Below are 12,209 nucleotides of genomic sequence, written 5' to 3'. Positions count from 1 at the left end.
CATCTCATCCGAAAGACAGCGTGCACTGACAGTATAGCGTCCCCTTCACGTTTACTGGGGCATTAGGACTCACACAGCCCACAGGTTGAGCACCCTCTGCTTGACTCACTAACATCACTTCCGACAGCAATCCAGTTTTTACATGTGGTCTCCCATCCAGGGACTGACCAGGCTCAGCCCTGCTTAGCTTCAGTGAGCAACTGGTCTTGGGCTGCAGGGTGATACGGCTGTGGCATAGATAAATTGTGTATAGTCATCAAAGTAATGAAGAACCTTTCTACTCATGCCAACATTTTAAAGGTGTTTATACATGTGGGGAATAAAGGTAGTCGTCAGGACTGGCTGATGTACAGTTAAAAACTCATTTGTTTGCTTTTGGTGGCTCAAGGTGAAAGCCCTGGTGGCTGTGCCCTGATAAAATGTTCTCTAATCAAGTCAACCGGAAACTAAAGGAGGGATAAATCTCTCTGTCACCTCTCTCTTGCTCGCCTTCATCTGAAGGCCGTTGGTCTCATTAATACCCTGCCAGAGCACAGTTAGGACATCCACATGAATATTAATCGACGATACCCTTTTTTTCTTTAGCGCTCCATATTTCCCCTATCCGTTCTTTCTCCTCGCTTCCAATTTAACCACAAATTCTAATCGCTCCCTTAAGCCCCATGTTCTGCTCTCAATAAGAGAGGGAGAGAGTGGAGAAGGTTTGGGCAACAGAGTGTGAGGAATAGACTGTACTGGAGAGAGTGCACAAGTAAGAGAACTCATGAAAAAAAGCCACAGGATTTGCATTTCTTTTGCTTTCTTTCACCTCTCCTCTCCTCTCTCTCTCTCACTCTGTCAGGAGTGCTGCTAGAGGAAGGATGAGGATGAAAGGAAAGGGCTGACTTCTTACCTTCTTGGAAGCGATTAATCAGCACTTTCAACCCTTCAGAAAACAGCCTGAGTTTTTTGAAGGGGAATTTCAAGCGGTCTTTCACGGGAGCTGGAAGCTAGATGGTCTCGTTTGTCTCCACCATATTTCAGCTGATTTATGTACATCTGAAATGTGAGGCAAAACACTGAGGACTCATTAATCTCTAAAGGGATACGTTATGTGCGATAAAGTCAGATTCACAAGGCCTACACCCTTTCATCTTTATCTCTATGTGAACCGTTTTCCATGTTCCCTTTTCACTACCTACATCTGGCCTCCCCTAATTAATGGTTAAATAAATAAGCCCTTGGTTAACAGACTCACTGCGCTAATGAAACCGTGTGTCAACATTGCACGTTCTGAGAAAAGGGAACTTCGAAGGTGACATCAGGAACATCACCAGTGGTGTGTGAAACGTTGAACGCTATCAGTACAGAAACCAGATGTTCAAACAATTTCCTGAAAAATGCGGCAGCTGTTGATTATTTGATGTTTCTAAGCGTTAGTTGCTGAAATGACTACTGATAACCAGTAACTACTGGCTCAGAGGTTGAGTTCTGACTCCTCTACGGTTACTAAACAAACAACTTTCTCATTGATCCTAAGACAATTGGGTGACTTTTTCAACAGAAAGATCACAATGCCATCGTGTGCCAGACGAGCACCTCAGCATTTACCGTAGACGCGATAAAATGTGTACACAATCTCTGTAAATGGTGCCGGCAGAGCTCCACGAGGGTCAAAGACCTGTGAATGACACACTAATCTTTGTATTCATAAGATAACAGCTCACACTTTCCCTCGTAGCCTTCAACGTCCTTTGTTTACCTTAGAGGGACACTTCCTGTGGCAAAACGTCGGCATTCCCTGTGTTCGAGTATTGATTGAAAGAGTTCATTTTGAAAAGTGTTCTTGTTTGGAACTAACAGGCATGTGTTTGTAATTGTAGTTGACGGCTAGCATGTGCGCATGGGAGTTTATGTGAGGCCAGGGTATGTTGTTGGAACTTGTCTAGTCACGAGGGGGTTATTTCCCCTGGAGGAAAGCAACAGCAAATTAACAGTGCCAAACAAAAAAACGTACACAAGAACCTGTATGCTTTCGTATTTTACAATGCCGAGATGGAACGGATTAGTGCATACTGTGGGTAAGAAAAACAAAAGTAAGGAAGTTAATTAAGGCAAGCAGATCTCACCAAATGCTAACTGCACAGGGGAAATTGCTATTGATTTAGCTGTTCAATACAATGAAAAGTTGGAGGCAATACTCAAATTTCGTATCGTTGGTGTGAATATGTCTGACATTGAAAATTATTTCTTTTTTTAGCTTGCAGTCCAGGTACCTTTAAGTCCAAGCAAGGAGAAGGGTTATGTTCCCCGTGTCCATCAAACAGCAGGACGAGTTCTGGAGCTGCCAGCATCTGTTCCTGCAGGACAGGCTACTATCGGGCGGACAGTGACTCACCTGATTCAGAATGCACCAGTGAGTGACTCCTTCAACTACAATCTCCATTTTGTCCACCAGTATCTCATCCAAACAACAAGCAGTGTTGTTTATTTGTCATCAAAATACTTTGAAACTACTTTAAACACTTTAATATTTGCTTTAAAAAGTGTCAAATCCAGTTCCTCGAGGGCCGCAGCTCTGCACAGTTCAGCTTTAACCCTAATTAAACCCACCACATCAAACTAATTGCGTCCTTTAAGCTTATTTGAAACCTACAGGTAATGCTGTGGTCACACTAGACTTTTTGCGTGCGAAATTCTGTTGTACAGCGATGCGAAAAGATGATTAGACATTTAAAAAAGCGAGGGATTGGTCCATGTTTTAAATTTCTGTCCAGAGAGGTCATGTTTTGATCTTCGATTGGTCTCATGCAATCGTGTGATGCAATTTCGCAGGTCAGAGTTCACCAAGCTTGAACTTTCCAACGCAGCGAACTGCGAAACTTGTTGCATGAGCTTGCGTTTTCGGTCTGACACATTTGTGTGTTGAAGCAGGATTGGAACTAAACTGTGCAGAGCTGTGGCCCTTCAAGACCTGGATTTGAGACCTGTGATCTAAACATTGCATATGTGCTCACACTGTATGTTCATCCATATGCAAATCTTATTTTCTGACAGCAAAACACGACAATGGCTGGGATTGCTTTGAAATGTTCCTTCTTCTATTTAATACCAGCACTCTGAACAGATTGATGCAAAAATGCTCTCCCAAGTGGGCACCACAGCTATGATGTTAAAATGAGCAGCACAAATGGGACAACTTCATTTTACTCACTTGAAAGCACTTAATCTGCATTGAGTGTGCATGAAGCCTCATTTTTGACCATTTTGTGCTTGAAATAAACATTTAAAATGCAGTTTTCATCTTCTCAAGCACTGCATGCTATTGTAGGTTTGTTAGGGTTTGGGCAGGGGTGCCCAAACTTGGTCCTGAAGGGCCAGTGTCCTGCAAAGTTTAGTTCCAACCTCAATCAAACATGCCTGGGCTAGCTAATCAAGCTCTTACTAAGCTTTCTAGAAACATCCTTGCAGGTGTTTTTAGACAAGTTGGAGCTAAAATCTGTAGGACACCGGTCCTCCAGGATGGAGTTTGGGCACCACTGGGTTTGGGTAACTTGTCGATTTGTCCAGATGGGAAAATCAGATAGCCAAGCAGCTAAACCAGCTTTGTTTAACTGATGACAATTTAAAATTTCTGGGAAATAAACTTAAAGCAGCTAAAACTGGAAAACCACTGTAGGCTAGTCTTTTTGACAAGGTTTTTATTATCAACTGACCTGGATACAACATTCACTGAACTGGCTGAAATGTTTAATTGCGTCTACTCGAGACAAACATGATTTTATTCACTTATTTCTTGCAGCTGTGCCGTCAGCGCCACGTAATGTTATCTCCAGTGTAAACGAGACATCACTTATACTTGAATGGAGTGAGCCACGTGACCAAGGTGGAAGAGAGGACCTTCTCTACAACGTCATCTGTAAGAAATGTCTTCCCGAACGTGGCACCTGCACACGGTGTGATGACAATGTGGACATCTCTCCACGCCACCTTGGGCTTACAGAGAGACACGTGACGATCAGAAACCTTCAGGCTCACACCCAGTACAGTTTTGAGATCCAAGCCGTCAATGGAGTATCCAGCAAGAGTCCCTATGCACCCCAGTTTGCCTCTGTTAACATCACTACCAACCAGGCTGGTGAGTTTAATGATTATATATATAATTTTTCTTGTCTGTTTCAAGATGTCTTTCAGTCTGCCAGTTACTGTAATAACCAGCATTTATGAGCCAGAAATCAACTGATGTGTTTTAAAACACAGATACCAGCCTAAAGTCCTCATGAGTTAGAACTGCCCTTTTTCTTTCCCCCTTATTATCCAATTGAAACAGTCCTGTAATTAGAAAAAAGTAGGGATGTGGATGATTTCATCATTTGGGAGCCGATTAGATCTTTGGAAGATGGGCTTTGCTAACAAAAATGTAGGAAGATTGACAAATGGATGAATGAATGGCAGAAAAGAGACACACACTGATAGCCCCGCCCCAAAAAACTGATAGCCCCGCCCTAAAGGCATTCAATCCGCTTTTTAAGTCGTGACGTATCGGTGACGTATAGAATACTGTTTCCGGGTCCAAGCCGCTACTCATTTGAATTGAGAAAATATTAGTTTATGGCCACTTTTTAATCCACATCACACATTAAAGTGAATTTTATATGAAATCATGGTGTACACAACAGTCTCTGGACTTGCTGCATCACAAATACCAACATTTTTACAATTTATAAAAAATTAATAACTTTTTGGCCATCGGATATTAGGCATGGACATACAGTTGAAGTCAGAATTATTAGCCCCCCTGAATTATTCGCCCCCCAGGTAAATTTTTTCACCAATTTCTGTTTAATGGAGAGCATATTTTCTCAACACATTTCTAATCATAATAGTTTGAATAATTCATTTCTAATAACTGATTTATTTTATCTTTGCCATGATGACAGCACATAATATTTGACTAGATATTCTTCAAGACACTTCTATACAGCTTAAAGTGACATTTAAAGGCTTAACTAGGTTATTTAGGTTAACTAGGCTGGTTAGGGTAATTAGGCAAGTTATTGTATAATGATGGTTTGTTTGCGATCGTGATTTTCGAAAGTATTAAAGTGCTTTGTAAACGTTTATTATTACCATTTGATGAGTCTCCCCATTCAGTTTGATAGAGCGCTTGGACCCAGAAGCCGATTCGCATGACGTCACACTTTACAAGCGGATATATTCAGACGGAGACAAAAAATATTGTTTCAAGGTTATGGTATTTGACTAAAGATACACTGTTTATAGCAAGCACTACTATATACATAGATAATATAAAGTAGGAAGAGTACATTTTGATCGTGTCAACTTTAATTTGGATTTCTAATAGGTCACAAAAAGGATTCTCTAAAAGGCACATGCTTTCTGGCTTGAAATAATAAAGGGTAATGGGTTATCCTAAGATACTTTCAACCCACAACTCTACCTGAAGAGCTCAGCCCTCGAATACATTGACTCCAGTGAGTGGTACTATGATGCTTGGTAGCTAAGCTACTCTAGACTAGAGTGTGCTGGGTTAGTAATATATGGTAATGCATTAACTTTGTGGAAAATGGGTTATATTGTGTGATTCAAGTTTTGAACTGAACACTGGACTTCTCATGATAGCTCTCAGAGTCATGCATAAGCTTAACCCTCTGCTTAGCACTCTTACGCTAGCGCCTTGCTCCAAGAATGCCTCTGTTTGCTATCAGGGATTGACCACAGGCATTGTAATATGACCCGTGCTCATGTTGCACATGATTCAATCCTGGGGTGACATGCACACCCACACAGCAGCCCACCCCCATGGTTCAAAAAATTCATGAGGGTCTGTGATCAGATTATCTCCCAGGACTGTGGCTGAATATTCATCCACCTTTTAAGACAAAAAATAAATATGGACCATTAGCTCAAGGGGCGTCATGGTTACTTCCACTGTCTCCGCAGGACGAGGCCCCTTAATCCCGGGGTGAGAGTAAGCTAGCAGGCTGCCCAGGGAGCATTGTCTTCAGGGTGAGGCTTTTCTGAGCGAGGCCTAGGTTAGGAGGTTGATGGTGTTGGGTTGGGGGAGAGTGAGCTTTCGGGGGAGTCGGACAAAGAGACAGACAGAATAATAAGAGCTAGCAGGGAAAGGATCAAACAACCGGACCTGGGGATTAAAACGCTTTTAACAAAGAAAGAGTAAGGGAGAGGGAGACAGAGGCAAGAAAGTAGGGGATGTTAAGAGCTACTATAGTGTGCGAACGGAATGCGATAACATCAGCAACTGGAGACGGCAACATCAGGTCTGAGGACAAACGGGGACAGTACAGATTATGTTAAGCTAGGTGCCAAGATAAGTAAGGTGCTATGGAGGAACTTGTGAGAACATGAATGTATGGGTGAAAAATCCCCGCTCGTATTTCAACTGTGTGTTATCCAAAAATCTTCTTAATATAATACAACCATTTTACTTCTATTTTCACACTGGCGATTCATTTCATTTCATTGGTTCACAGTAATATAGTAATAATATACTTTTTTTTATAGTATTACAGTAAAAACATTGAAGGAACAATAGGTTTACACATTAGAGTAATTAAATATAACATGCTTTACATTTAGAAAACACATGGTAGGAATGTGGCATATCAGAGTCACAAGAGATTAGGAAAGGGACAGAGGGTGTGTGCAGTCATACACATATTTGCATGTGTGTGTATGTTGTGTGGTGAGCTCTGTGGACTGGATCTGCCAGATACTGAGCCGGTTTGTCTATTATGGTGCTTTTCAGAAAACTTCAGAATATATTTTGTCTGTGTAGTTCGAGAGGCTGGGGCCCCAAAAGGCCCAGGACTAAGAGCGGTCTGATGCTTAGACTTCAAAGCAGCTCTTTGGTAATCCTGAATGTGAGCATGCTCTAAATGTGAAAAAAATGCTTTCATTAAAATTGGATTTCTCTCATTTCCCCCCCACACAGCTCCCTCTGCAGTTCCTACTGTCCACCTGACGGGGGCCTCGGCCAACACCATGACTCTTTCCTGGCTCCCCCCTGAAAAACCAAATGGCATCATCTTGGATTACGAGATTAAATACCATGAGAAGGTAAGAGCCAGTGTAAGTCAATGAAGCGAGGGGCATTCAGTCACAATTCCACCACTGTCATCCTCTGCTCTGTACATAATCGTTCATCCTGACAACGGCATCAACCCTTCCTCTCTCTCTCGTACCTAACGCTCTCCTCCCTAACTCCTTCCTTGATTCATCCCCTCCTTTTGAACGCTGATACCGCGAGGCAGTCTGAGCTTGGCAGGGATGGAGGCAGGAGGATTTGCATAGAGCAGAAGAAAGGGCCAGGCATATCTGCTCCGTGTTTGATGTGTTGTACTGACAGATTAAACCAAAGCTGCCAGACTTTTGCTTTTGGGTGCTGGCTGGTTTTATATGGCTTGGTTTATCACTGTTCCCACAGGACCAGGGAGAAGCTATTGCCCACACTATGACAGCCCAGCACAGCTATGCTCGCATTGATGGTTTGAAGCCGGGTACACCTTATGTGGTGCAGGTCCGAGCCCGAACGGTGGCAGGGTATGGCCGCTACAGTAGCCCAACAGATTTTGGCACCAACCATCAAGGTAAGAAAAACTTAAAATACTTGCATGACTCTAAGAGGAACATGTGCATTAAGGCTGGTTTATACTTCTGCGTCGAGTGATCGACATGACCAACGGCACCTTCCTTGCGTCGTGCATTTATAGTTCTGCGTGCTTTTGTGTTTCTCTGCAATAACACTAACACTTCTGAAACGCTAGTTGGCAGTCGTTTCTTCACGGGTAATTTGTTTTTTCTGAACGTTACAAGTAGCTAACACTCACCCATTCAGAGGTGGGAATGGTGGACATGCAACAACTGTAATCATAAGCTAAACACAAAACAAAAGTTCCCATCTGAAACTCCTTCACGGGTCTCGACACTTTTAAACACTCGCTCCATCGGGCTCATGGCTCTCTGCACCACCCACACTCATCACAGCTACCAAGCCAAGCAATCACAGAGCTTGCGCTACGCATCATTGCGATGTGTAGTTAAATTTTTTGAGGTGCGCATCAGTGCCGGCATCAGCCATGGCGAGGGCAGTGCGACCTCGCGAAGGCTGCACCGGACCATACACATGCGCTTGATGCAGAAGTATAAATCAGCCTTTAGTAGTCCTAGAAATGCTATATGAGAAATATATTTTGTGTTTCTATCTCACAGCTGATGCAGACAAGGCGCTACAGGAGCAGTTACCCCTCATTGTAGGCTCTCTGACCGCAGGACTGGTCTTCATCATTGTTGTTGTGGTCATTGCTATTGTCTGCCTTAGGTAAATAACAACATTTTTGCTGCATTTATAACTATATGCAACTAGATGTTAATAGTTACTAGATGTACCTATAAAACAACAAAGAACTCTAAATGAGTACGTAATTTAGGTCACCCATAATGCCAATGTCAATTAATAGATGTAGCATCAGGCACTATGAGAAGTAGTTTTATTCCAGGTTGTCAGTAATTTTGGATCTTGTAAACTGCAGCCAGTGGTCTCAAATGTACATGTGCCCTACATTGGAATTCCACAGTGTGCTGGTGATTGTTGGCAAAGTCACTTTCCATCCTGTGGCCACCCTCCCATCACTTCAGTTGAGGGGCAAGCCATCTGTGTATTTAAAGCCTTATCATGCTAAAATTCTCAATTTGCACTCTCTTTCTTTCCAATCACACAGTGTGTTTCAGTATCTTAACTTGTAGGCCTTGGCATATTCCGGAACTGAATTTGAATTGGAAATGAGATACAAATCACCAGCGGGTATTATTGGCCCGGTTACTAGTTAGACAACAAAGGGATTGCATTAACATGTACTAGAGGGGGGTTGGGTTTGTTGAAATTGCATTTCATGTAATGGACTGATAGTGGAGAAAGTGTGGAAGAAGAATTTGGGATACGTGAATTAATTAAAGAATGAAGCAGTGAAGATTCTTTGGCATGTAACGAGAACAAGACAACAATGCTGCTACTGTTTTTCTTAGCTGTCTTCATGTAGATTTGACTTCTACCATTTAGTCAGCTGAAATGACAGGGGTCTCTGGAGGCTGAATCTGTTGTTCTCTTAATTTTCATATCACTCTCCTTCTTGAATTGACCTCAATTTATGTCCCTGAAGGGGCTGGGAAAAACAGGTCCTTTAGAAAATTCTTATTTCCCTATATTTAGTTAGTCTGTCATCAACCTTTTGTAAATGACTGCATTGTCTTTTGTTCACAGGAAGCAACGTAATGGCTCAGAATCTGAATACACAGAAAAGCTGCAACAATACAGTAAGTCTCTATAGAGTTTATTTGCCCTCTGATCACTCACAATACTAAAAATATTGCATATCATGACAGTGTGATTCATACGGCTATTTGCACTACTGAATCCCCTATAGTCACTCCGGGGATGAAGGTCTACATTGACCCATTCACCTACGAGGACCCAAATGAGGCCATCCGCGAGTTTGCCAAAGAGATTGACGTTTCCTGTGTGAAAATCGAGGAGGTCATTGGCGCAGGTAACCAACACCAAAAGCTCCTGAGCAACAGGGGGAAGACAGCTAGGCACACCCAGGCCATACCTTTAGAGGACTTCACCTCAAGCGGTACTTAAATCAACTCATCCCGCTCCAAAATCCAGTCCCTTATAGCACCTTACCAACGTCTCTAACAGCTTTACTTACAAAATGGAGCTTCTGAGGTTACCTTCAGAGCTAACTATAGAGCTACCACTCCTGCTAACTTACCAAGCCTGTCCTGAGCCTGACGACATCTCTCGGACAACTAATTGTCCTCCTGATCCTATGACCTGTTGATTTCTCCATCCATGGTGCTCCTTCCTGCCCTTGAGACCACTCCCCTTTGTGTTGTAAAGTGTATGGATCATAGCATTATTGCTAGAATATGGTTTCTAAGTATTAAAAAAGAAAGAAAAGTAGGATTCTGGTTCAGTAAGAAGCCATGTTGTTATGGAATGGAGTTGAGTAGCTCCATGGGAGACTCCAGCAAACAAGGCTTTTAACATCTAACGCTGCTACCTGAACCTGCTGTTTCTTAGCTTTGTCTAAAGTGATGAACACCCTACCATGTCCTTCCCTGATCCCTCTGTTTCTCTTGCACTTGCTTACACGTTGGCTTAGACTACAGACGCAAGCCGTCCAATCCTCCCAAGCTTCTGTCGCCTCCTTCTTCCCACATGTCTACCCTCACTCCCTCCACACCCTAGCATCCACTGCTTCTGCCCTTTACCCCTTCCTCCGTTGCCTTACTTTACCCATTTCCTTTTTGGTACCCCAACCCCCAACAACCCTTCAACAGCCTTTCCAATTTAAGCATTGCTGACCTCACACTACCCCTTCCCTCACCCCTGGATACACTCCAATAGCATCACCTTTAGCCCTGGCTTCTCTTGCTGTCTCTCCCCCGCTTCCCCCTGGCTCCTTGATTCTAACCAGTAACTGTCCCTCTCCCCTTTCTCTCCCACACTCCTCCACTCTTCCCTCTCCTCTCTCCACTCCACCCTTTCTTCCTCTTTCTTGTCTGTCTACTACCAATGTAGGAGAGTTTGGAGAGGTGTGCCGTGGCCGCTTGAAGCTCCCTGGACGGCGTGAGATCATTGTGGCCATCAAGACTCTAAAAGCAGGCTACACGGAACGTCAAAGAAGAGACTTCCTGAGTGAGGCCAGCATCATGGGCCAGTTTGATCACCCTAATATTATCCGCCTGGAAGGGGTGGTGACGAAAAGTCGACCAGTCATGATTGTCACTGAGTTCATGGAGAACGGAGCACTGGATTCCTTTCTTCGGGTTAGTGATGCTTACTACCATTTTAAAGTTTCATTCAGAGCATTTGTTGATATTGAAATAATTCACGAGGAAGTTAAAACCATCATAAATAAATAAAGTTTTAGACAATTATCCTGCCTAATTCTTTAAAAAAATTCCTTAACTTCCTGAATCCTGTTCACAAATAGTGTAGTTCCTTGTTGTGACATTATTCTGCTGTCTGATGAGTCACATTCTGGAAAGTTTACTCTTTCAACAAAGTTGAATATTTCTGTTATGAATGGGTGTGTGAATGTCCTACTTTCTTCTACAGCTAAATGATGGACAGTTTACAGTCATCCAGCTTGTTGGTATGTTAAGAGGAATTGCTGCTGGCATGAAGTATCTCTCTGACATGAACTATGTGCACCGAGATCTGGCGGCTCGCAACATTTTGGTCAACAGCAACCTGGTGTGTAAGGTGTCAGACTTTGGCCTTTCTCGATTCTTGGAGGATGACCCCACTGACCCCACCTACACCAGCTCATTGGTAAGCATATACATCTTCTTTAATATTATATAAGAATTAATGTCTAGTTGAAGTTAATAATCATGGTTCGCTCTTGCAATCGTAGGGAGGAAAGATACCTATTCGTTGGACAGCCCCAGAGGCTATTGCTTATAGGAAGTTCACCTCAGCCAGTGACGTCTGGAGCTACGGCATTGTGATGTGGGAAGTGATGTCATATGGCGAGCGGCCATACTGGGACATGAGCAATCAAGATGTGAGTTTCCTTCATTGGAAGTGCTTTGCCTCTATTCAACTTCATGTGAGTGTAAACAATGGGCAATTATTATTTTTTCCATCAACAGGTGATCAACGCAGTCGAGCAGGACTACCGACTGCCCCCACCCATGGACTGCCCTACTGCTTTGCATCAACTCATGCTAGACTGCTGGGTGAAAGAAAGAAACTTGAGACCTAAATTCTCTCAGATTGTCAACACCCTGGACAAGCTAATTCGCAATGCCGCCAGCCTTAAGGTGGTCACCAGTACACATTCTGGGTAAGGGCACACAAAGACTGACTTAGCCAAAATACTGCTATGATTTTATCCTCTCAGCTAAATAGGCAGCATTAAAGAGTTCAAACTAGTTCTCTTATTACAAATTCAGAATTATGCCAACATTACTGAAGCATTTGAATTAAGAGACCATTGATTTTTAGATCATTTTCAATTGACTAACAATACTGTAAGCTGAGAAACTCTGACGTTATGGAAATTAAGATGACCTTCAGTCAATAAAACATTTGGTTTAATTGCACCATAACAGGGCTATCGATTGTTTTGCATGAGATGCTTGCTCGGGTCTATACTTACTAGAGCCCTTATTTA

General features: G+C 42.9%; 1 protein-coding gene across 6 annotated transcripts in view; it reads left to right on the top strand.

Annotated features, from left to right (window-relative positions):
* The window catches only part of LOC130216718 (ephrin type-B receptor 3-like), a 79,625-nt gene that overhangs the window by 57,929 nt on the left and 9,487 nt on the right, over nt 1-12,209 (top strand). For 2 of the 6 annotated variants that reach the window (XM_056448606.1, XM_056448603.1), the window contains exons 4-14: nt 2,240-2,395; nt 3,782-4,117; nt 6,956-7,080; nt 7,448-7,610; nt 8,233-8,341; nt 9,281-9,333; nt 9,444-9,566; nt 10,607-10,854; nt 11,147-11,362; nt 11,448-11,597; nt 11,686-11,879. In XM_056448606.1, coding sequence (XP_056304581.1) covers nt 2,240-2,395; nt 3,782-4,117; nt 6,956-7,080; nt 7,448-7,610; nt 8,233-8,341; nt 9,281-9,333; nt 9,444-9,566; nt 10,607-10,854; nt 11,147-11,362; nt 11,448-11,597; nt 11,686-11,879 — 1,873 coding nt within the window. Of the gene's footprint in view, nt 1-2,239; nt 2,396-3,781; nt 4,118-6,955; nt 7,081-7,447; nt 7,611-8,232; nt 8,342-9,280; nt 9,334-9,431; nt 9,654-10,606; nt 10,855-11,146; nt 11,363-11,447; nt 11,598-11,685; nt 11,880-12,209 lie in introns of all 6 variants that reach the window. The other 4 variants (XM_056448604.1, XM_056448600.1, XM_056448601.1 and 1 more) reach the window with 3 other exon arrangements.

Source organism: Danio aesculapii, chromosome 22 (genome assembly GCF_903798145.1).
Source record: "Danio aesculapii chromosome 22, fDanAes4.1, whole genome shotgun sequence".
NCBI lineage: Eukaryota > Metazoa > Chordata > Actinopteri > Cypriniformes > Danionidae > Danio > Danio aesculapii.
Note: the sequence above shows the minus strand (reverse complement) of the source record. Positions and strands in the feature narration are given on the sequence as shown.